Source organism: Tetrahymena thermophila (genome assembly GCF_000189635.1).
Source record: "Tetrahymena thermophila SB210 genomic scaffold scf_8254444, whole genome shotgun sequence".
Taxonomy (NCBI): domain Eukaryota; phylum Ciliophora; class Oligohymenophorea; order Hymenostomatida; family Tetrahymenidae; genus Tetrahymena; species Tetrahymena thermophila.
In genome coordinates, this window is record NW_002476224.1 from 38,371 (window position 1) to 63,782 (window position 25,412).

Here is a 25,412-nt window from a genome sequence, read left to right on the forward strand (position 1 = left end):
TTGTTTATTTGAATTTCAAAAATATTTAAAAAAACTAATATTGATAAATATAAAAATTTTACTTAAATAAATAAATAAATATTTTTGTTTTTCTAATAATTCTTATTATTTTATATTAATATGTATGCAATCTAACTAATTTTACTTTTTAACATAATAAAATATACAATATATTACTTTAAAATTAATTCATTTTTTAAACTTAAACAAAAAAATTATTAATTTTGATAAAATTATATTATCAATCAGAATAAATTTGATAATTAAAATTTAGCTCTGCTCTTTATATTTATAATATATATTAAAAAAGTAAAAAAAAATTTAATTATTTTATAAACTTTAAAAACAATATAAAAATATATAACAAACTAATTTAAAATTAATTTAATTATTTTAAAAATGATATCTAAAAAAATTGTTGATGTTCTGACTTAAAAAGGGAAAATTGGTTATGAAGTCAAGATTAATGATTACTGTTATTGTTATTGTTGTTTTATGAAGAATTTATTTAATGATCTATTTTATCTTGGTTATCATCTCCTTATTTTAATTTTTCTAAATAATAGTTTGATTATTATTAAAAGTTTATTCTAGAGCTTTTATTGAAGATGGAATAGGTATTTTTGGACTTTTTTATAGCTTATGATGGTTCAATTATTTTTTCAGAAGGCTTGGAGTATTATTCATCCAAATTTAAATTTGGTTATGGGTCTATTTCTGATATACTTCTATTGCTACCTAGAAGATTGGCGAAAGGACTAGAATTTTGATGACTAAGCATTAAACCAATAGATGTTTTTCTAGTATTTTATTAATTAAAATTATTGTAATTCAATTGTAAGTTGTGATCTTAGCTAAATTAGAATTTGCTATTTTGATTCTAAATATTGCTAAAGCTTTTATTTCTTGGAGCTAAACAATTATCATTCTCTGTGTTAACAATATCTTATTATGTGTCTATTATTTCACATCTTGAATTAGCAGGTTTAAAAATATTGCCTTCCTCTTCATCTTCATCACAATAATCAGTTTTTAATGTAATGATCTATTAGTATTATTCGCCATTTTCATCATTTAAATTATTCTAATTATCCTTATCTTCGGCATCAGAATAGTCTTTGATACTACTACTTTATTTAAATTAAAGTTTTTTTTTAGAGTCTCTATTAGTTAGATCTTTTTTTCTGAGTGCACTATTTATAATAATTTCGCTGTTTCTATTAGTACTAACGAAGAGTGAACTTCCTAAAATATTTTAGTTGTTATCTATTTATTCAATTTTATTTCTTAAAAATCCACTTTTTAAAAATAAATTATGATAGTTAGATTATCTACTATTTAAAACTTCATTTTTTATGTTAGAATCATCTTTTTCTTTCTCAGAGGAGCTGTTTTGTTTGTTGGATTCTTAGTTATTGTGTATAGGATTTTAATTTACTTCATCACTTTAGCTAACAGTAATAAATTGATAATTTTGATTTTCATCTCTCTTTTAAAAGTTTTCCTATTCAATAATATTATCATTAAGTTCACAAGACTTTTTTTGCATATTTTCTGGTTCTTCTTCTTTCAATCCATTTTATTCTATTTGCACTTCTTTAAATGTAAAGTGCTATTTGTTTTGAGAACTTTTAGCAGAATTTTGCACACTTCTATCATAGTCATCTTATATTCTAATAAATTAATTTAAAATTATTAATTTTATGAATAAAATAAAATGTTTATATTAATTTTTAAAATTAATTGATAAAGTGTATTTTTTGTTATTTACTATTGAGACTTTTAGAAGATTTAGTTCACCTCATTTCCAAGCATATTAATCAATTTCTCGTTTATTCTGTTTAATTTATAAAGAATTAAAATATTTTTTACTTTTTTAAAAAATTACTTGTTTTTATCTTAATTGCAAACCACATAACATTCATAAAGTCTCTTATAAGCGTCTATAGAGGAAGGTACATGAGATTTTGGTTTAATACCTTTTTTCATTTTAGAAATAGCTTGAGCAAATATACCAATAGTTTTTAAGTTTTTAGGGTTATTAGGAGAGAGTACTCCAGCTCTTTTTGATTCATCATAAATATTAAGTCTATTATCTTTTGGAGTGTTTGCATGCAAGCCGATAAGATTATCTTTAGACAATTAAAATTCTTCAACTTAATCTACTTTTAAGAAAGGCTTGGGAAAGAAGTTAAATAATATCTGTTGTTCTTTATCCAAAAATAATTCTTTTAGCTTGTTAACTTCTTTAAGTTTTTCAAGTATTACATAAACATCAAGTTCTTCTTCTAAAAGTTCTTTAGATTTTTCAATCAGCAAATTATTTTTGGACCTAAAGTATTACTTGCATGAGAGCTTAAAGAGAAAGTATGATATAGTGACTTTTATTTAGCTTTAAGACTTACTTAACAAAGATTTAAATTCCCCCTTTAAATATTAAAGTTTTTTAAAACTTCTTTTTAAGTTTAAGACTCTACTAAGCGCTTACTTTTTTTTATCAAAATCTTCTAAATTTTTGCTTTCCTTATTTGAATTTTATTCTAAGATTTATACATTTTAAGGCTTAACAGCTTTGAAATATTTTTTTTGAGACTAAGATTCAGGTTTAATATTTAATTTAATATCTTGAATTCCAACAGCTTCTTTTTATCCTATTTTATTATATTCACTATTTGCATCAGGATTCGATTAAGTGCTTTTTAAATTTAGTAATCCCATCTAAGAAGGAGAGAATAAACTAAATTTACTTGAAGTGAATAGCTTCTTTTCAGATGTAAAATTTTAATTTTATGTTGAAGATAGAGGGCTAAATATTGATGGGACTAAAGTATTGTTTCTCTCATATGATTAATGAGAAATTTCGCTCTTTTGTATAGAATTTAGACTGTTAAAAGTAAGTTGATTTAAGTTAGAGTTCTTCTTAGAAATACTAGGGTTTGCTCTTCTTATTCTTTTTTTAAGCTAAATGTGTTTCAATTTATCTGGAATGTAACTTTTTGAGCTTTTATCTTATTTAATTTCATCTTATAAAATATTATCATCATTTTAAATACTAAATGATTCTGATGTGTTATCCTAATGAGTACTTTTCTGTTAAATAATTGTGCTTTTTGACCTTTAATTTTTTTTCTTTTTCTTTAAATTGTATAAACTACTTTAACTAATTTATCTTTGATTCATTTTTCGGATACATGCATTATATAACTTCTTTCTGTAAATAACATCTGAGTCATCTAAATTATCAATTTCCATATTTTCTAATCAAATGAAATTTTTATAAAAAATTTCTTTTTAAAAAAAAATTTTACTTGAATTATTTAGTTCGTGATTGTTCAAATCTTCTAGAGCTTAATTCTCAAATTATTCGTTTTAATCGTTTATTTAAATATGTAAATTGCTTTTTTTCTTTTAAGGAGCCCCAAAAAATTAAATACTTTTCAGTGGAATATTTTAAGTCTATGGTTGATTTTAACTAATTGATTACCTACCAAACTAATTTTTTTAATTGCTATTCTAAAATTAGTCATTTTAATTCTAGAATGAACTTCTACTTCTTTTACTCCTTGGGGTTTGTGAATGAGTAGGCCCAAAATAGCTATTATTTTAAGGATCAATATCAAAGTCGTACAATTTGTTTGCTAATGCCACTGTAAATAAGCACTCGTTGTAACTGTGAACTTATTTATTTTGTTTAAAATTGATATTAAAGAAAATTTTTTTTAATAAATTACCAAAAATAGATAAAAATATTAAAAATGCTTCTACGAACCCTCCAATATAAGCAATAATCTCATCAAATTTAGTAAAGCTTCTATTTATTTTCACTGAAAAATAGCTTCTTCTAATGAAGAAATCAGCATAATTACCGTTGGTACCCAACAGAGCTTACTCTCTAAAATCTTTTGTTTCGTAAAGAGGAAAATGCTTTGTTGATATTTATTTTGTTGGTAGAAGACTATCATCAGTTGTGATTTCATAATCAGTAAAAAATATATCAGCTGTCTTATACATCTATTTAAATATTTTAATATAAAACTCTTTAAAGTAAATTTTTATTTATTTCCTTATTGGATTTAAAATGTAGATTAATTTATCTGATAATAATTCTATTTTATCCCCTTGAACATAAATAAATTTAATAATGATAATTTGTAATATTTTTTTTATTTAAATGCATTCAAATGCTAAATTATTTATTACTAATAGAATATTTTAGTAAAATCTTTTCATAAAAGGCCAAAATTTAATTTATGTTCTTATAGAAAAGAATAGTTTTTAATAAAAAATTGACTTTTTATTACCTTTGTAGGTTATAAATAAAAGAAGGTATCAGTATTTAAATAAGTGATAATACTTTCATCGTCGTTTGGTTCATCAGGATTGACCATTACTGTAGGAAAGTAGAGATTTATAGTACTGTATATATTATTTTGAAGGTATTATTGAATATCCTATTTAGACTTGCAAACAGGTCTCCATAACTAATCAGGCCCTGTAGAATTAGAACAATCTGAGACAGAAAATTGTAAATAATAAAAACTGCTGGCAGTATAATCTCCTCCGATTTAAAAAGTCTCATCACTTCTATTTAAATAAGCATAAGTTAAAATAGCATTTTTATATAAATATAAAATAATTATTTGTTTATATATTTAAAGATATTTATATGTTGAGAGTTATTGATTGCTTTGTTGAATCTTATCTAGAAAAAATAATTAATACCCTAATCTATTATTTATTATAACAAATAGTAAACAATTAGTCATCTTAAAATATATAAAACTCTATTTATTTAATTGAAAGTAGAAATAAAAAGAGAAATTTACGTTAAGCAAAGAAAGTCTTTTAAAGCATTCTATTCAAATATTTTAGTCCAATTTGCTCCATAAGAAGGTAAATTGATGAAATGTTCTTTTGTGCATGGCTCCAATTTCCTATTATACTTTGTAATTTTTAAACTATATAAATGATTGTTCTTTTAATCTTAATTATTTGTGGTTTATATTTGAGTATTACAAATTAACTTTAAAAATTTTAATACTTAATTGAATGAAAAATAAAATCTTACAGAAAAGCTCTATTAGTTACCATTTTCATCTGTCAACATCATACCCTAGCTAAGAGAAATATTGAAGTAAGGGTTTTAAAGGAAATTGTCTTAATTAAATCTAATAGCAAACATAAAATTTCTATTAGTCAAATAAATATTTGATGGATCAGCATCAAAAGTTCTCTGATTGACCACTTTAACTTCAGCTATTTTTAATATTTCATAAATCCATATTTTTTTTGTCTGTTTCAAATTGCTAATTTACACTTGCTTAAAACAGAAATAATCTATTTTTAAGATAAAAGAATTTAAAATAAATTATTAATAGTTTTTTATTTGAAATGATATCCATTTCATAGTAGGATATTAGCTGTTTTTAATAAGTAGAAATTTATTTATGTATTTACATTAGTCCAAAAGAAGACAGCTAATCCTACTGCTAAGAAAATACTTAAAATTCCTCCTATTGCAGATTAATATTTGCTATGCTTATTGAAAGAAAGCTATACCTAACTTCCAAATATATCTACTTTAGAAAAACCACTTTTTATTAAGCTTGGTGTTATGCTCATAGTTTCTATCTATAATTGATTTTGATTTGTTTTCTTTGACTTTTTTATATTATTAATTAAAATTAAAGTCTAATTCCTAATAACATGCTTTACATATATTTAATTTTATTAAAGATAATATATTAAATTATTTGCTGGCTTAATTTGTTGTTACTTTTAAGTAGGATAATTTACTGATATTTATTATTAAATCTTTATTTACTTTATTTTAATATATTTAGAGATAATAAAAAAAGAATATTAATAGTAGATTTAGATGCAGTAATATTATATATTTTAATAATTGATAAAATCTTTTTTAAATTATAAAAGTTTTTCTATTTAGAAAGTGAGATAAATTGTTCTGTATTACTTTTTTGAATAAGAAAAGTATTTAATTGTAATAAGAAATTAATTAAATTTGTAGCTTTAATTATTAAAATATCTGGTCTCGCAAATTATCATACCCACTAAATTATATTTCCAGTAAAAATATCATTCTTACATATTAACGTAAAGAAAAAGAGTAATAATTATACTTAAATACATTAGAATGCTCTAAAAACAAATAATAATTGTGACCAAATAAAATTAAATACCTTCAAAAAAATTCATTTAATATGTAACTCCAAATGAATAATATCTTCAATAACTTAGGAATTGTAAGGATTATTTTAATATTCTTATTTGGGCATTTAATTTCTTTCTTACTAATCAAGAATGTTAATTATCAGCGCAAAATAGAAATGACTAAACTTATATATTTTATTATGAAATACAAACTTGATTATAAAATAATTGGATACTTAATAAATTAAATTGATATTAGTTAAATTATTTATATAAAATATTATTTTGTAAAATTATGATTTAATTATTTTTCTTTATAAATTTCTTTTTTTATATTTTTCTCTTAATTTCTACTAATAAGTTAATTGCTCATTAAAATCTCTAGAATTGGTTCTTTAGAAAGATAAATTATTTACTAGAGAAATCGTATTATAATTATTGAACTGCTTTTAAAAGTTTAGCTCTCTTAATTTATTTTTCGAGAAGCGAGAAAAGCATATTTCAAAATATTAATTCCTCATTCTTTCAATTCGAAATCATTTTGGCTATCGATTTGAGATTCGATTTCTTTTATGACTTATTAGTATGAAGCTGTGTTTTGAGCTTCATGGACAAATTAATAATCGTTTTCTGTTTCCATTTATTCTTACTCCTCTTTGTTTACAACATTTTAATAGTTATTATTTTCAATTATATAAGAGGCCATCACTGAACTATTTTAGGTATTTGAAATACTGAAACCTAAATATTATTATAAAATTACTCTGATTAAAATAATTTTATTTTTTTTTATATAAATTTGGGAAGAATATTTATGAATTATTTTAAATAATAAAAATAAAATTACCTTGAATTGATGGTTAACTTAAGCTGCCTGGTTCATCATTTGGGGAAAATTCCATTTCAAGAAAATCTGGAGAAAAATAACTCACATCGATTTCATTATCAACTTTAGGCTTGAAAGGTGGAATAATTTTTCTGAGTCTTAATGATTCCCAATTTAGGTCAGAAAACCAAGGATGATTTATGATTTCTAGAGCGCCATATTTACTTCCTAGCCTTTTATTTGGATCTTTTTGTAATAGGCCACTCAGAAGATCCTTCAAATTCCCTTGAATTCTAGGATCGAATTTGACTGGCTAAGTTAGTATGTTTCCAAATAATTTTTCTCTGTTTGGATCATAAAAAGGCGGCAGCCCTGTAACCATTTCATAAATGATATTACCTAATGTCCACCAATCACTTGCTTTCCCATGTCCTTTTTCTGATAGAATTTCTGGTGCTAAATATTCAGGAGTTCCTGCAACAGAAGTAGCTACTTCGTTATCATTTTAAAGTATTTTTGATAGACCAAAGTCTGTTAGCTTTATATATCCTTCTTGATCAATCAATACATTTTCGGGTTTTAAACTTTAAATATTTTACAAAATAAGTCAATTAATTATACATTAAAATTAGTGTAAACAAAATTATTGTTAGTTTTTACTAATTTTTGTAGTTTTTCTACAATTAAAAATACATCAAAAAACAATAAAAAAAATTAAGTAAATAATGAGTAAATAGCAAAAATAAATATTTAATATATGATTTTAAAACTGAAATGAATTACTCTCTGTAAATTATATTTAGGCTATGAAGGTACTCCAGAGCTTTTACAATCTAAGCTGCATAAAACTTAGCACTGTTTAATAAAAAGATCATTATAAATTTATGACTATCTAATCAACTTTATTTAGTATACTAATTCTCTTTATTTTTTTAAGTTTAATCCATATGGTTATAAAATATTTTTCTTTTTATATTTATTTAAATAATAAACTTACGGATTTTCGTTTAAAAACCCTTTGGTTTTTATCAAAGTAAATAGTTCTCCTCCCTAACAGAATTCAAGAGCAAAAAACAATCTTTTTTTATCTTAGAATGCATATTTGCATCTAACAATATACTAAGAATCTACTACTTTCTTTTTAAAATGAGTTTAAATAAGTTTGTTATTTCAACCAAAAAAGTAAATAAACTTACAAGAATATTTCTTTCTGTTAATATATGGTTCATTTAAACTTAATGCTTTATATGTTTTCTCTTCAAAGTTTTTAATGCATAAATTTGACCATCATCTTTCTTTCTCACCAAAGAAACTTTAGCATAATTTCCTTACCCAATAATTGTGAGCAAATTAAATGAGTTTATGTTCACACTAGAGTGCTATTTTTGTGTTTACTGTTTATTTAGATAATTAACCAATTCTTCAGCAAGAGTACAATACTCTCCATTTGTGTTTTATTAAGCTTATCCACTCATCTTCTTTATACTATTCAATTCTGTTATTGTTTTATTAATATACTATTATTATCTATTTTGAGTCTTTTGTTATATAATTTTCTTTATAATTTGTATGTTTATTATTTCTTATTAAAAATCATCAATTTTGCTTCATCTAATTATCAGGTCTGATATCAATAATGCAAGTAGAGAATTTAATATATAATGATTTTTAAATTACGGATGGATGATCGATTTTTAAATTTTGTTAAATAGACAAAATAAGATTGATTAATAAACATATTTATAATATCTCAAAACTCTTTATTTTTCAAAACTGTTTAACAACTAAAATAAGTAGAAGAAGTATTTATTCAAATAAATTTTAATAATTATCAATTTAAGCTACATTAAGCTATTTTTATAGATTATATATTAAAATTTAATAATTGTTGCAGAAATTATTGATATCACATTTTTTTCAAGAAAATTAATAAGTTTTGATAAAAAAATAATATCAAATTAACTATTTTCTTTTATATCCAAATTATAAATTAAAAACTATTAATAATATCAATAAATATTAAAATAATTAAATTAAGTAATATATACCAAATTTCCTCTATTAAAATTTATATTAATCTTCTCTTAAATGAAGCAAAGGAAGCAATTAATATATAAGTTACTAAATTAAAATAGGTTAAAAAACAGTTGGTTATAAATAAGTAAGTTCAATATATATGAAATTAAGATATATAAATTTGTTTATTTTACATTTTTATATTTATTTACATTTTTGAGTATGACTAAATAACTAACTAAAAAATTCAAGATTTTGCTATAAATTATCAAACCAGAATATTTGATAATTTTTGATTAGATTTGGCTTTTTAAAAAGCTTATTTATTGAATGCAGCTGGTTGGAAATCTTTTTGTTTATTATTGCTCATAAATAAGGCTTAGCTAAAAGGGTTAACATCTCTTTTTATTTCTCTACACTAAATAGATGATTTTCTAGGTATTAATATTTTTTATTCTGATTAGTTGGGTATTAATTTAATTTATTGATTGAAATTAGAATCTTTCTTAAGAATATTTCCAAAACTTTGGTTATTTTTCTAAGATTAAATAAATCCATTTAAAAATGTAGCCTCTTATTTTGTCTTATTGCTTGATGGTAAACACATTTTGAAAATAGATTTGTTAATAGAGTCTGACTACTAATAAGAGCTAACACTTGAAGTAAATTAAATGGGGAAAGTGCATTTTTTTTAGGTAAGAGTATTATCTATTTTCAATTTAATGTTATGAGGAGATTAATAAATCATATTTAGCTTATCCCTTTACTTGGCTGTTTAGTTTAAAATTTGGGTTTTTTAATTATTTAGAGCACTGTTTTCTTCAGACTCTTCTTTTTCTTTTAAGTTAAATGATTCTTCGCCAGATGATTCTTAAGTTTGTTCAGTTTATCCAAAATAAGTTTATTTTTAATATTTAGCTTGTGGCATATTTTTTAAATCTTTTTCTTCTGCTTTGTTTGTCTAATAAGGGTTTTAAAATAAATAAATCCTATTAGAATGCTAGCTTGAGGTTGTAGTAGGAGAAAGAATTTAAAAATAATCTTCTTGTTCATCTTCATCATCTTCTAATTTAAATTAAGCTACTTTACTAGCCTTTAAATTTATGAATTCTATGTTTTCTTTTAAGTTTTGAAAGCTTTAATTTTGACTGATTTCACTTAATACATTTGCCTTTTGTTAGTCAAATATAGTTTGGTCGACTAAGAAGTTATTCAAAATTGCTGTGTGGTCTTAGTGAACTTCTTTGAGAACTTCTTTGCTAGTATTTTGGTTTTTAACAAATTAATTTTGAAGCTAATTTTCTAAATATTGCTTTTAGCTTTCAATACTTAGCTTGAACCCATTCAAGATTTTGTTCTTCTAATTATTCGATGCCATTATTCTAACATTACTTTTAGCCTTTGAAAGTAAATTTTATTTTGAAGAAATCTTTTTCATGCTATTTGCATTGTGGCTTGGTAAGCAAATTTTTTCAGGTAATTTATCTTAGTTTGCTTTTTATTTTTCTAAATTTGGAGGATTGTTTAAGATTAATGGAGACAGCCCTTAAATACTTATATCACTGTCTTGCTATTACTCTATGCTGGAGCAAGGGTTTCCATTTTTATAATTAAAATTTGTTTCTCCTAATATTTTTAGTTAAATATATTTAAAAGACACAATTAATTAATTAATTTCAATTAATACTATTAGTGTAATATTTAGGAAATCTTAACTAAAATAATCCAAAATAAATTAAAATAATTTTAGTTGTGAAACTGAATATAATTGTTATATTATGCATTGAAAAAGAATAAATTGTATTTACTATTCATGGGAGATATTTTTATTTCATTAAGGCCTAGTATAGCAATGTGATCAATAAACTTCTACTTTATTTCTTTTGACTATCTATTAAAAAATTTAGGATGGTCAGCTTTATCAACATAAGTTTCTCTGTATTTTTGATTTATCTAGCAATTTTGCTTTAGAATATGAAAGTCTTTACTCAGTTTTTCCATTTCACTTATACTCTTTTGTTACTGCTTCTTCATCTTGTTCTAATAAACTTACTATTTATTTCTAATGTATTTTGAAGATTCTTTTTTTATTTTATTATTTTTGCGCGAAATTTATTATTGAGATACAACTTTTATTTAAATATTCTATTTAAAGTCAAATAAAGATTATCTGCCAATCATTTAGCTTAAAAATGATTTAAAGTACATTTCAGTCTAATAAAAACTTTTAATTGAATTATTAAATTTTACTTAAGATATACCAAGCTAAAGGTTTTTTAAACTTTTTTAAGTTTTAACTTCTATTTTTCTTTAGCAACAGACTAATACAATATATTTAAGATAGATAAATCATTCAAGTATGTTTTTGTTAAATTTATGCACTCATTTTGGAAAAAATTTTTAAATTATTTTTAATTAAATATGTTTGTAAAAATTATTTATTGTTCAGTAAAAAAGTAAATTTTCATAAAAAGATGCACATATTCGCATAAAATCAAATTCATGATTTGTCTTATAATTTTTAATTTTAGAGAAAATAATTTAAATAAAATTCTAAACATCCTCGCTTTATTTATAATTAAAATAGATTATTTTATTAGGCATTATATTAGAAAAAAGTTAAAATAATATTTTCTGTAAAAAAACTATTTCATTTATAAAAATACTTATTTTATAAATGATTTTGCTTTTAATGTTAAAAAAAAATACTAATTAAATACTTTTAAGTGCTTAATAGGAATGAAATAAAATTAAAAATTTGTTTAATTTAACCAAAAATATAATTAAAAACTTTTGATTTCTTAAATTTTGTCATTTATTTTGAGAGGAACAATTACATAAATTCTAAAAATAATTATAAACAGATTAATGGCAATTAAAAAGTTAATTATTTGTTTAAATTGTGAATATTAAAGTTAATTTGTTAAGAATTTTGATTTTTACTTTAATTATATCAAAAGAATTGCATTTATATAGATTAGCATAAAGAACATTTTAAAAACATATTAAGTAAAAGAGAATAAAAAATCCTTATTTTAGGCTATAAGGCATTGATTTTCAGAGGTTTATAAATAATTAAGTTGGCTAATCACATAACTTATTACTAGGTAGCCAAGAATGGATTAGTAAACTCATAATGAAGTTCCTTAAAAATTATTTGATAATGATTAAAATCAATACAATTTTAATAACATTTTAAAGCTAAACGATGTATTTATAGAGAAACAAAATGAAGTTTAGCAAACTGATATCCACCTGAGTAAATAAAACTAAATCAATATCATAAAGGTAGATACATTGTAAGGAATTAATTCTCAGAAAGAATGCCAAACCTCTCATATCACAAAGCACCAACAGCAAAGCTCTAACCAAACAGAAAGATAGTAAAAGGAGTAAACAGATTAATTAGGAAACTTAAACAACCATTCTCTTGAGTAAAGTACAGCAATTAATACTTTTCGTTCAAGTCAAAATGTATACATTTAAAATTATGATACGGCAGGAATATGCGAATAAAATTTCTGTTATTGCTTTACTCATACTGTAGACATAATTACTTTGCTATTGGCTTTTTTTGTTGGCCGCACTGCTCATCGCTAAATATTCTTTTGGAGAATTATAATATCTATGGGCTTTGATATTGCACTTCCTATGCTATTTTTACATTACTGTAATTCACTGTAATGGTATTTTGTATTTGGTTAAATGTGCTTTTCTTTCTTATTCTTATTTTCTTCATTGCTTGCTATTTCTTAAGAAACTCCTAAATTAGCCAAATTCTCTCTTGCAATAAACGTTCCATTCGTTAGTCTATTTAAAATAATAATAAGATGTTCAAATAATCTATTTTGTAGGGAGGATTAAGTCAACACAGCCAACTATTTGTCTCATAGACCTATTGTTTCTCTTTACTTAGCTCATATTGCTAAGTCTGCAATTTTATCTTCAACATTTGTTTCATATGTAACTGTTATAAGCTTAACGATGAGTAGAATTGAGTCCTTTCATGACTCGAAATTGGCAGTTTACATTATTTTTATAATATTGTATTCTTTAGATCTTCTTAGAAATGCCTACTAGGCAATAGTTGCTGAAAACAATCACAGACTAAAAGCAAATGCGTACAAAGACATTTCGTATAAAAGGTCTTTTTCAAATGAGCTAGCTTAAGATGTGTCTATATAAAACTATGATAACTAAAATAAATATAAGCAAGATATAAATCAACTTTTAGTAACTTAAAATATAAAGCAGTAAAAAAAAATTATTGATGAAAATGCAAAAACCAATAAAATATCTTCGTTGTATGTGAACAACAATTAAAACTAATAAACTATTTTTAAAAATAATGGATAATTTTAAATATAAAATATAGAAAAGTAAAAAAGCCCAGATTAAAAAAAGGTTAATTAATGCAATTATAGAGGATTAGTTGGGTATAAAATTAGTGAGTCAAATAATGATGTCGTGTTCTTCGATAAATCAAAAGATTTACCTGAAGATTAAATGCTTTAATCTTTGGAGATACACGAATAAGCCATAAATTAATAAAAATAGTAAACAGTTCAAGAAAAATCTGAAGTAAATTCTGAATATATCCAGCAGCAGTAATAAAAAGAGGAGCAAATTAAACATTAAATGAATGAATTATTAAAGTAGACATTAAATGATAATAAATTTAAATATAAAAATGAAAGTCTATAACAAATTGACTATAATAAAGAAAATCAAAATTAATTTATTGGTTTGGAATCTATTTAGAAAGATTAATCTTTCACCTTTACAAATTAAAAAATGGAAAACCAGAATTTTGTAAAGCAAAAAGCATTTTTTTCAAAAACTCTAGATTGTAATCATCCTTCATTTCAAATCAAAGTGATAACCGAACCTGATTCACAAAGTTAAAGCCAATAAAATAATTTAAGTAAATAGAATAAAATAAACTGCTATCGAAATGGTGCATAATCAAAATCTATAGACTTTCTTTGAAAAATAGCTTAAAAGACTATATAAAGGAGTTAAGCTTATATTCAAACTTTAATAAATTCAATAAAAATAGCTAATTTATTTTTTAATTTTATTAGAAAAGATATAATATAAACTAATATATTACAAATAAATTAATTTTACTAAAAAAATTCAATTAATATTAAATATTCAATCAAACCAAAATATTTCTACTACACAATAAATATAAAAAAAGTAATAATCAATTTGATTATATTATTAGAATTCATATTTATAAGCTTATTTACATGTACTAAAACTTTACTTTTTAAATTGGTTTAAAACCAAACATACATAATCTATATGCTACTTCTGCTAAAATTATTTTTTCGTAAATGTCTACATTTTCGTATATTTCTATTTCTTGAAATAATTTTTGATCAAATATTTTTAACTTTTTTTAATGCTTTTTTGAGTTTGTAATAACTGAAATATTTTATTAGTAGATGAATTAAACAAAAGTGTTTCGATGAAATGAAATAGAATAAAAAAATAATTATATATTAAATTAAAATAATATCAATATGGCTGATAAATGAAAACTGACTGGTTGGTTGGCTAGTTCTGAAAACAAACACCATTATGTTTTTAAAGCTCTACAATAAAAATCAATAAGAGGGAAAAATAATTTAACATCATTAATTTAGATAATAAATAGTAATTATAAATCTTTCATATAGTTTAAATATAGGAAAAAATAATTCATTATTTATAAGACATAATATGCATTAAAACAATCCTGGGAATAGATATTTTAGTTAGAATCAATTTAACTAATAGAACTCATTCAACTAATAAGCTGCTTTAAACTTATTGCAGTAGACTGGAGGATTAGGAGGAAGCGGATTTAATTTATTGTAAAATGCATAAAATCAAACTGCAGGATTTCCGATATCTAGTTTAAGCTCATAGACATATCCTTCTCAATTCGGAATTAATTAGCAAGCTAATAGTGCATCTTAGATTAATAATCTTCAAGGGAATTAAATAATACCAGGAGCTTCTAATTTCTAGTAATACAGATTGAATTATTTGAAAAGTTTAAGGATAATAGTTTCATTGAATTTGTTTGTTTGGCATAAAAATATCATAATTAATCACTTATCCATTTAAATATAAATGCATTAGAAGGGAAATTGATTGATAGAAGAAAACTAAATTATAAACAAATAATATTAAATAGATTTGAAACAAAGATATATTTTTGTTATTTTATTTTTAAACAATTGAATTATGTAGATGATAATAAAAACATTCTATTAAATCAATAGACTATTGTCCATTTTCTTATGACTAATAATCACACATTAAATTGTGTCTAATTATGCTTTTGTTGATTTTTCCTCGCTAATAAAAAAATTTAAATAATTTAAATAGAATATCTAGAAATTTGAGGGTTTTACCTCCGGCTCCAGGTTCAGTATAAAGTGCATAAAATAGCTTTAACTTGATTAAAAATTAACCTCAAAATATACAAAAGAGAAGAAATGAAATCGAGATTCAAACTTCTCTTGAAAACCAGCCATTAATCTAAAAAAAGATCAAAACTGATAATTTATCTCTCACTCTACAAGGTAACAAATTTTATAATAAATTAAAAAAAAACATTGATTAACAGAGCTTTAAAAATAATTTAAAATAGTTATAAATATTTAATTTAAAATTTATGAATATATTAACTAAAAATTATTGCTTTTTGTATGATGATTGTTTCTATTAATCAAAATTATTCAATATTTATTTTTTAATTTTAAATAGAAGTAATGCAAATAGAGCCAGAAAATAAATAGCCAATTAATCAGAAGGTTTATGACATATCTAAATATGAAATTTCTAAAGAAGTAGATGAAAAAGTACAAGCTTATTATATATAATCTATATATCAATTTATTAATCATTTTTATTAAATTTAATTAAAAGATTTAAAATACAAAAAAATTACTAGAGAACATTCCAAAGATAAAACCAAACTTTATCTCACTATAATGCTGTGAATCAGCAAAGCTCTAAGTAGACTTATTTCGTATTAAATATATTTTCTAATTTTTGATTGCATAGCAAAATCTATATATTCATTCATCTCACGTTCTAAATTACATACTTATGCTTTTTTTAATTTTATTAAATATTAATTTTTTAATTTTTATTTAAAAGCACAAAAGTTCTTTAATCCGGAATTTAAAAACGAGTTAAAAAAAGATATCTTTGAAGACCCTTCATGTTTTAGTAAATTTTAAAACAAAATTAGTAGATAGAATAATATTAATTTTTATTATAGAAGAGGCACCATAGAGCAAAAGCTTGAAAAAAGTATATTGCTTAGTTGAAGATTTATCTAAACTGATGAATGTGCTAAAAATTGATAAAGAAAATGAAATAAAGATGAGTGAGAAAAGCTCTTATTAGAGATTGAATTCCAAGGAGTCAAGAAAAAAAGACGATGGTGATAATAATAATAAAAAAATAATTAAAAAATAAGGCCCTGGTAGAAGAAAAAAAAGAATCGAAGACAGTGAATAAGAAAGTGAATAATAAAATATGGAAGAAGAAAATAATGATGATTATTATCATTAATCTAAAGAAGATAGTGAAAACTACTCTTTATCTTAGCCATAAAGTGCTACTTAGAAAAAAAAGAATCAACAAAAGAGGATTTTAAGAAAAAAGAGAAATAATAGCAAAAAGGTCTAAGATAATGATGATTCTGATTTTATAAAAAGTGATGATTCAGAATCTTAATCTGAAGAAGATTAAGAAGATTAAAGCTCTGAGTAAAGTGAAAATTCAGATTAGGAAAATAGTTTACCCTAAAAGACTAAAAGAAGAATTCTAAGAAGAAAAAAGTCTGTAGTAAATGATGATTCTGAATAGGAAGATTAAGAAGAAGGTTCTTTTAATAAAAATGGCTAGGATGATAGTGGAGAGAAATAAAAAAATAAAAGAGGAAGAAGATTACTTTAAAAAAATAAACTAACCAAAGTAGGTAAAAACAAAAATACTGTTGAAAGTGATGAAGAATAAGAATTTAATAATCCAATTAAAAAAGAAAAAAATAATGAGGATTCATCTGAAAATGATGGAATAAAGATAGCTAGAAAATAACCCAAAGCTAAATTGTAAATAGACGATGATGAAGAAAAAGAAGAATAAAATTCTCAATCAAATTAAAAGTAAACTCCTTAACTCAATGCTAAAATAGCATCTATTTAGAAATAAGAAGTAAAAGTCGAAAATGAAACAAAAATAGAAGTGGAAGAAGAATAAAGCTAACCTCTAGATTAATAAATAAAACTAGAAAATGATATTAAAATTGAAGAGAAAGTGGAATCATCTGCCAATTCATAAATAAATAGCTAATAGCAGTAAACCCTTATAAATATAGAAAATAAACTTTAAAAAATTAAAGAAAAAGATATACTACTAGCATCTAAAGCTAATGAGATTGAAAAAAAATAAAAATATCTATTTGATTAGCAGCAGAAAATTTTATAGCTAAAGATGTAATATAATACAGCAATCCTAGAATAAAAGCATGCTGCTATCAATTTAGAAATTGTTAATAAACACACTTCTATATCGTGATTTAAAACTACAAAAAATACAAATTTATTTTTAATAATTTATCAATAAAATAACACAAATTTCTTGACTGCAAATTAAATTAAATTTTTAGCTAAAATATTAAATTCACCTAAAAATCCCTAAATACTTTCTTAAGTTTTGGTACTTTATATTTTTCAAGTTTTAATTTTTAAATTTTATATTCAGAAAAATATAATTTTTAATAAATTGTTTGTTAAAGAATAAATCAAAATGTTTCAAATTTCAAGTAAAACACAAAATAATCATAAAAATTAGCATTTTTTAATTAATTAATAAATTATTTGTAAAAAAATTTTTGTTTTTATTTAAAAGCATAATTTTATAATAAGCCTTAATTAATTAGGATCTTTTTTTATCTATGCCATAATAAATTAAATTTAAAGTTGCTTTTAAATTTTAAATATTTTGGAAATAAATCTACTTTGATATTTTTATTTTTAGATTTTATTGGATGGAGTTTTTGCTTATCTTTTAGTTTATCAATCAAAAAATTTAAAAAAATTAAAAAATGTCCTTTTGTGTGTATATTCTTTTTTATCTTTATTTATGAATAATTAATGTTAGAAATAATTAAAATTTTGTCAATAACTTTACAACATTCATAATGAAAATAAAAGATATTGTTTTAAAAATTAAAAATAAAAGTTTCTTTTCATTTTAGAATAGATATTTAAAAAATTAATTTTATTAAAATAAAACTAAAAGTTAATAAAAAATATGATTTTTAGAATGATCAAAAAAAATTACAAAACAGATAATAAAAAGAATAATAGATATTTAATTCTTATTTCAAACTTTTTATTTAATTTAAAATTGTGAAAAAGTTTCTCAAATTTTTTATTTTTTTTAAATTATTGATGAAATTATTCTTAAATCTACTTAACTTAATTGTTAGTCTTCATCCTTTAATTTTTTAAAGAATTTTTCTATATACTTTGCTTACAGATATTCGGATTACATTATTAAATACTACTTTTCAAAATGATTTAATTTTCCTTTTGTTTCTATAAAATAAATATGTTGTTAAAAACAGAAAATTTATGATTAATTCAAAAACAAATTACTTTAATAATTTGATTCTACTTCCTTTTTTCTTAAATCAATATCGAAGAAATTTTCTGTAAGACTTACAAGTTGTATGGCAGCTAACTGATCTTTAGTAAGAAGAATGGATAAAGCTTTTTTCAAAAATAGGTTATCTTTATAAAATTGAAAAATATCTAGATTCGTATTCACCTCCTGCTTTATCTTATTTATTAATAATTAATTTACTCCTTCACAGTACTTAAATTTCTTAGACTTAAAGCACCTTTAATTTTAAAGGATGTATAAATAAAGTTAATTTCAAAAAATTAAAAGTTACTTGAACTTGAATATTAGATTTTATATTTATCTTTGAACAGAATTACCATATTTTGTTTTGATTTTAAAAGCAACTTCATTTTTCAAATTACTTTAATTTAGAGACTTGATTAATTCTTCTTTTACTTATATGCTATTTATTTAGTCACTTTTTATTTGACTTATTTCTGATTTTTATAATGAACTTTTGTTAATTACAGAAGGTTAAAATTTAGTAAAATTCTGTAATTGGATTTATGATTAAATTAAAGGAGATTCAGTTAATAAATGGATTTGTTTGTTTTGATGACCTTTAATTTAATTTTATAAGCTACCAATTCGTTATTACCTATTTTATTTAGTTTAAAACTATCTTTGTTCTTCATGGGTTATAACTTCATCTACATGTTAGTTATTATTCGATTATTTATTACTAAGTTGTAATAAAAAGTTAGAATATTCTTGTGCTTGATTTATAGCTTGAGATTTTTCAACAGATTCTCTTGATTTCGTAAGAAAGTCAGGGATTGCTACTTCTTCTACTTAATTTTTTTCCTGTGTATCTTAATCAAAATTTTCTGTACAAAAATCAACTTTAAGAAGATTTTCATCCTTTTAATCTATCAAATTGGTTTGCTTGATTAATTTTTAATATGTGTCTTGGAAAATAGTTGTTATAGCAACCATAAAAAAATCTTATTAAATGAGGTTCTAAGAACAATATCTACCTATTACTTTTGATATCATAAATATTGCAGCAACACTGTTTACAAGAGCTAAAATTTCAGTTATTGTTGGATACTAAATTTAAAATTATTGCACAACTTCGTCCATATACAAGGAAACGCATGCATAAGGTCCTAGACCTGTTTGTAAAGAAAGTTATCTATCAAAGGCTTAAGTATATTGATCGTATTAAATTGGAGAAGAATAAGTTTCTTTGGTCTAATATAATAAACCTTTAGAAACTTCGGTTTCTTATTTTTATGTGTGTATACTATTCAAAAAATATTAGTTTGAAATTACATAATTATAGATTCTTCTATAGTTTGTCTGGATTTACTTAGAGGTTGTGTTGTACTACTATACTTTAAGCTTCATGTAAAAATTAGCTGCGAAACCATTTATAACTGCATCTATATCTTATTAAGAAGCACAGTTATTTGGCTTAGTAGTTTTTATATAGTCTATATCATTGCATCCGTACAAATTTATATTGATTTCAGAACCTATATTATTATTAACGTCAAGAACTAATGTATAATTTTTTATTTTAGAATAATCAACACAAAGTAAACCTTCAAGTTATGGATCAGTGCAATTATTGATGTCAAGATAAATGAACTAATAATCATTAGTAACTGGATCTGCATATTAAAAGTAAGCGATGTAGACTAAATAAGTTAAATTTTATGATTATTAATATTAATCAATTGTAAAAGTTTAATTGTAGTTAAAAGCAAAACCAAAAAGGTCTTAGCTCAGAGGTATTTCTATCCTATCATTCACAATAAAACTTTGAGATCGGAATTTAGGATCCATTAAATTATTTACATAGAGATCAAGTAAATAGCCAAAATATGATAGCACAAAGATGATAGAAATAATAGAAAGTATCATACCTTAAATTGTACCCCTTCTATATTAATTTGCTCCTAAATTAAAGAAAAATTCTGAAGAAAATAAATCTAATTACAAAATTTTCATTTATAAAATGTAATAATCTGTAAAATTTTTATTAATCTTTTAATTGTTAGTTTGGTTTTGGTTTTAGCTTTAGTAATTTTTTTGTTTTTTATTTAATTCAAAAATAATTATTATTAACAAATTATCTGGTAGAACTTATAATTCAAAAGCATATTAAATGGTAGGCAAATTGATATTTTTTTATTAAAAATTTGTATAGAGATTATGTTTATTTTATCAATTTAATTCGAGATTTAGATGATAAAATAAAATAAATTAAAATTTTTACTCCACACAAATAAAAAAACAAAAATTTTATTGATATTAATTCAAATAATTAATTAATTTTTTATAATCATTTTACTTTCTACCTATTCATTAATTTTCCTAACTTTTCTTAATAAATAATTTTATTCCTTCAATTAATTTTAATAAAAAACAAAATTTATATAAATTATTTTAATATCATGGGGTTAATTCCCCTAGATTACAAAAGTTTCTTAAAAAAATAGAAATAAAAATTTAAAATATTTTAATGCTTTTCAACACAGAAGTGTTAATCAAATAAAAATAATATATTTAAAATACTCAATTAAAAGTATTAAATATAAAAAAAATAATGAGAAATAAAAAATTTAAATTGATCTTTACAATTGAAAAATACTGATTGATATATTATTTAGATAGAATTTGTATTTTTTTATAATTATCAAAATATAATCAAATAAAATTATTGATATCTTTAAATCTCCTTTTTATAAAAATTTTTAAAACTTAACATGCAGGCTAGCTAAACAGACAGGCAGACAGACTGACTTACAAACATAACAACTTTTTAATTAAGATTTTTCAGTTTTTTTTAATTAATTGTTTTGAAATTGGGGTAATTCTAAATACTTTTGTTAGTATATTGGTTATAAAGAAGAGTGCAATTTAAAATAAATATTTAATATTTATAAATTAATACCCAAGATTATTATTTTCAATTTTCTTTATTTAGATTAAATAATTATTCAAGTTTAATTGAAATGGAGGATTTCAACAAAGTAAAAAATCCTATGGATGATGATGATGAAGAGAATCAATAGTAATAAAAGAGTTAATAGCCAAGATAAGCAGTCTCAGTTATGAATCCTAAAAATAGTTAGCAGTAGTAGCCAAAAAAATAATAGAGCGAAATCAAAAAAAAGACAGTAGCATTAAATCCAATTATTTAATAATCTAATATTGTTGAAACATTTAATAATGAATTTGGCAAAAACACACTTCAGTTTGATCATATTATTGAAGAGTGTGAACATTTATTATTTGGAAATTGCTGGGAAGATCCTGAATTCCCTGCTAACAAATAGTCTTTATCTCTTTACTTTGAAAAATTGCCAAGATAAACATAGGAAGCTTGGCAGTAAATAGTTTGGAAAAGGCCAAATGAATTTTTAAATGAAGAAAATATTAAGCTCTTTGATGTTATAGAACCAGATGATATTAAATAAGGTTTGCTTGGAGGTAAATTATTTTGTTTTTTTATAGATTAAGTATTTTTCTTTTTTTTAAACTTCTAGATTGCTACTTTTTATGCGCATTGAGTGCTCTTGCAGAATAAGATTGTTTAATCGAAAGATTGTTTCACACAAAAGAAAAGCAAAAATATGGAGTATATAGCGTCTGGCTGAATATAAATGGAGAATGGATAAATATCAACATTGATGATAGAATTCCTTTTAAGAGAGATGTAAAAAATATTTAAATTTAAAATACTTAAAAAGAAAATATATAAAAGAAACCGGCCTTTAGTAGAGGATAAGGAGATGAATTGTGGGTTTTATTGTTGGAAAAGGCTTATGCTAAAGCTTATGGGTCTTACGAAATTATTGAAGGTGGTAATCCAGCACATGCATTAAGAGATTTAACAGGAGCCCCTTGTGAAAATGTTGATAATTTAACAGCGGATGAATTTTGGAAGTATTTAGAATAAAATGATAATTAGCAAAATGTACTTACTTGCTATACAAAGTCTACAAATGTTAGGGAAGAAGAAAATGAATTAGGTATTCTTTCAGGACACGCTTATTCTATTTTAGATCACCAGAGTGTTAGAGGAGACGATAATTAGTTTCATAAAATTCTAAAAATAAGAAATCCGTGGGGGTAAGAAGCAAGCATATTTTTAAATTTAAAAAAATAAATTTTATTATTTATAATAAATCAATTAGTATGAAAGAGTGGACAGGTGATTGGAGTGATAACAGTGATAAATGGAACCCAGTTTTGAGGTAAAGGTTAAATGTTGAGAGTAAAAATGATGGTACTTTTTGGATGTCAATTTATGACTTTGCAAAATATTTCGAAGGTATTTTTTTATTTGGTTTTTAATATAAAAAGGAAGTAGCTTATTAAAAAATATTAAAAAATGTAAGGAATTGGAAATTGTAAGGTTAGACCTGACTATTCATATAATTCTATAAAGCTTGATTTCACAAAAGATAAAATAAAAGTTGTGCAATTTAAAGTCAAAGAGGCTACTCATGGCTTCATCTCAATAAACTAGTTTGATGAAAGAATGTTTTATCATAGTAACAAGGAGTACCAATATTCAAACTGTAGAATGTTCATTTTAAAGAAGAATTAAAAAAAGGAATTTGAGTATGTAGGTGCATTATATGGTATAGATAGAAATCTCTATATTGAATAGAAATTCCTACCAGGTGAGTACATTGTTGTAGCATAAATCTTCTGGAAATAAGATATCATTAGAGAGTGTTCAATTAGTAATATAAAAATAAAATAAATCTTAAAAGTTTACTAAACTAATAATAATTAGGTTCTTATTCGCATAAGCCAATATCATTTGAGTATTTAGAAGGTGTTAATCCTGTTGAAATGTTGAAAATAGCTTTTAAATGTGTTTCAATAGAAACTGCTGAAAAAATAGACCCTTAAACTGGTAAAGAGCTTTAAAAAATAATGTCTTATGTTAAACCAGATAGGAATTGGAATTTCCCTCTCCTTACAAAAAGATATGGATTTTAGTATGGATCATTTTACATGTATTATAAAAATGGAGAAATGCAATAGATTTTAAATGAAGAGTTGAATTTTAAAATGGAAGGATATATCCCACTCGAACCCTACTACAGTATATACTTTCTTTATCCTTTTCGTTTTACCAAATATTTTTCGTTTGTTCGTTATTAGGTGAAGATGAATTCTAACAAGGCAAATATAATGGGCTTTATGAAAAGAAAATTGAGATTACCATTCCAGGCGATAGAGAAGCTGTTATTTTGTTTGATAGCTGTGGTTCTAAGTTTACATATAATTTCAGCACTAGGCCATAAGTACACAATATTCACACAGATGAGGGTAAAAGGCTTATCAGAGAAAGTATACAAACCTAGCATTAATTGCTTAAGGTATATTTATTAACTTAATACCTGCAAATAAAATGTTAAATAAATGTATTTTATATGAATAAAAAATTAAATAGGAAGAATCAGATAAGTTTGTAGCTAAAAAAAATGTAAGTTCTTTTGGGAGATCATAAATTATTGGGCAAGTAGGTAACCCAGATTCAAGAAGGCCAAGTTTTGTAGATTTGTCTGGAATAAGAATGAAATCAGATAATAAACTAAAATCAGTTGTTCAACCTGAATAATTAAATCAAAATGAAAACACTGATATTCCAGAAATAGAAGAAGAATGTCTAGAATTCTTTGATGATTTATTAGGAAAAAGAAGTAATTATTTTTCTAAGTTTATGATTGTAAGATTTTTATAAAATTAATAGTAACTAATTGGGGTTTATTTATTAACTGGATAACATTCCTTATGTTTCCTATATTTTTGCTCTAGTCCTTTTCAAAGAATACCTATTTAGATGTAAATTAATATAAAGAGGATTTATTTAATTTCTATTTCATTTATTCATTAGATGATGATTGCTATGAGCATAATTAATTTGGTGAATGCTGAGAAACTAACACATTAACTATTGAGATTAATTATTTTAGCCTTATATTTTTCATTAATTGTCGATATAATATTCATCTTACAAGATCATGAAAATAATCATTTGCTCACTGGTCAAAGTCTATACACAGGAATGTATAAATTCAGTATATTCTTTGTTTATATAGGCATACTTTATAAAATATTTGCTAGCTTTTCTTATCTTCATGTTTATAAAAATTTCTTAGCAGTTATTCCCTACATTTAACAAGGATTCAGAGTAAAATAATTAATTACTTTTTTTTAAATATGAAAATTATTTTATTTTATCATTTTTAATTATTATAGAAAATAAGGTATTTCCTAAGAGATTTATAATTAGATAAGGAAACAATAGCTCGTCTTTAATAATAATATCAGTAGAGAGGCTAATAGTAATCTCCAGAATATTAATATTAGAAAATGTAGACATTTGGTGAAAGTTAGAATAAAATTTAACAAATTAATAGCCACGAAAATATTACATTACAAGTTCATCATTGAAAAAACAATTTGTTTGTTCAAAAAAAATTCATCCAAAAATTATAGAATTTATTTTGTTTTTTTAAATTTTGTTTATGATAAATATTATTTACATTTATGTTTGTTTAAAGTATTCTTGTTAGTTTCTTTATATTTTTATTATTCTGTCAGTTTATTTTAAAACAATCTAGCTAATATTAACAAATTTAAGATTCTAATTTAGACATTCATTACATATTCATTTTGATATCTCCTAAGTAGAATTAGATTTAGATAATTTGCTTTCTTTGCT

General features: G+C 22.7%; 7 protein-coding genes across 7 annotated transcripts; 2 read left to right on the forward strand and 5 right to left on the reverse strand. All coding sequences in view use genetic code 6, as the record gives it.

Annotated features, from left to right (window-relative positions):
- Nucleotides 1-457: 457 nt before the first annotated feature.
- TTHERM_00584600 (transmembrane protein, putative) lies at nt 458-5,622 on the reverse strand (the record flags this gene model as incomplete). Its single annotated transcript, XM_001032567.2, has 9 exons — nt 458-1,673; nt 1,772-1,837; nt 1,889-3,257; nt 3,309-3,677; nt 3,732-4,011; nt 4,302-4,702; nt 4,827-4,958; nt 5,089-5,320; nt 5,458-5,622. The coding sequence occupies 9 exons, from the start codon at nt 5,620-5,622 to the stop codon at nt 458-460; spliced, it is 4,230 nt and encodes a 1,409-aa protein (XP_001032567.2).
- Nucleotides 5,623-6,688: 1,066 nt separating this feature from the next.
- Nucleotides 6,689-8,472, reverse strand: TTHERM_00584610 (Serine/Threonine kinase domain protein; the record flags this gene model as incomplete). Its single annotated transcript, XM_001032568.2, has 5 exons — nt 6,689-6,912; nt 7,019-7,581; nt 7,781-7,852; nt 7,995-8,134; nt 8,194-8,472. The coding sequence occupies 5 exons, from the start codon at nt 8,470-8,472 to the stop codon at nt 6,689-6,691; spliced, it is 1,278 nt and encodes a 425-aa protein (XP_001032568.2).
- Nucleotides 8,473-9,281: 809 nt separating this feature from the next.
- TTHERM_00584620 (hypothetical protein) lies at nt 9,282-11,221 on the reverse strand (the record flags this gene model as incomplete). Its single annotated transcript, XM_001032569.3, has 2 exons — nt 9,282-10,639; nt 10,822-11,221. 2 exons carry the CDS (start codon nt 11,219-11,221, stop codon nt 9,282-9,284), a joined length of 1,758 nt encoding a protein of 585 aa, XP_001032569.2.
- Nucleotides 11,222-12,878: 1,657 nt separating this feature from the next.
- TTHERM_000584621 (transmembrane protein, putative) lies at nt 12,879-13,676 on the reverse strand (the record flags this gene model as incomplete). Its single annotated transcript, XM_012799634.1, has 1 exon — nt 12,879-13,676. One exon carries the CDS (start codon nt 13,674-13,676, stop codon nt 12,879-12,881), a length of 798 nt encoding a protein of 265 aa, XP_012655088.1.
- Nucleotides 13,677-14,647: 971 nt separating this feature from the next.
- On the forward strand, nt 14,648-17,602 carry TTHERM_00584640 (hypothetical protein; the record flags this gene model as incomplete). The annotated part of the gene is made up of 6 exons (XM_001032571.2): nt 14,648-15,033; nt 15,398-15,594; nt 15,779-15,873; nt 15,941-16,043; nt 16,175-16,246; nt 16,299-17,602. The coding sequence occupies exons 1-6, from the start codon at nt 14,744-14,746 to the stop codon at nt 17,600-17,602; spliced, it is 2,061 nt and encodes a 686-aa protein (XP_001032571.1). The 5' UTR covers nt 14,648-14,743.
- Nucleotides 17,603-18,451: 849 nt separating this feature from the next.
- TTHERM_00584650 (AMP-binding enzyme family protein) lies at nt 18,452-20,506 on the reverse strand (the record flags this gene model as incomplete). The annotated part of the gene is made up of 3 exons (XM_001032572.2): nt 18,452-18,627; nt 18,688-18,932; nt 18,987-20,506. The coding sequence occupies 3 exons, from the start codon at nt 20,504-20,506 to the stop codon at nt 18,452-18,454; spliced, it is 1,941 nt and encodes a 646-aa protein (XP_001032572.2).
- A 1,172-nt stretch (nt 20,507-21,678) lies between these two features.
- On the forward strand, nt 21,679-25,141 carry TTHERM_00584660 (calpain family cysteine protease; the record flags this gene model as incomplete). Its single annotated transcript, XM_001032573.2, has 11 exons — nt 21,679-22,156; nt 22,213-22,382; nt 22,431-22,798; nt 22,864-23,000; nt 23,068-23,418; nt 23,472-23,786; nt 23,846-24,063; nt 24,138-24,387; nt 24,438-24,529; nt 24,582-24,878; nt 24,947-25,141. The coding sequence occupies 11 exons, from the start codon at nt 21,679-21,681 to the stop codon at nt 25,139-25,141; spliced, it is 2,871 nt and encodes a 956-aa protein (XP_001032573.2).
- Between the last annotated feature and the right edge of the window lie 271 nt (nt 25,142-25,412).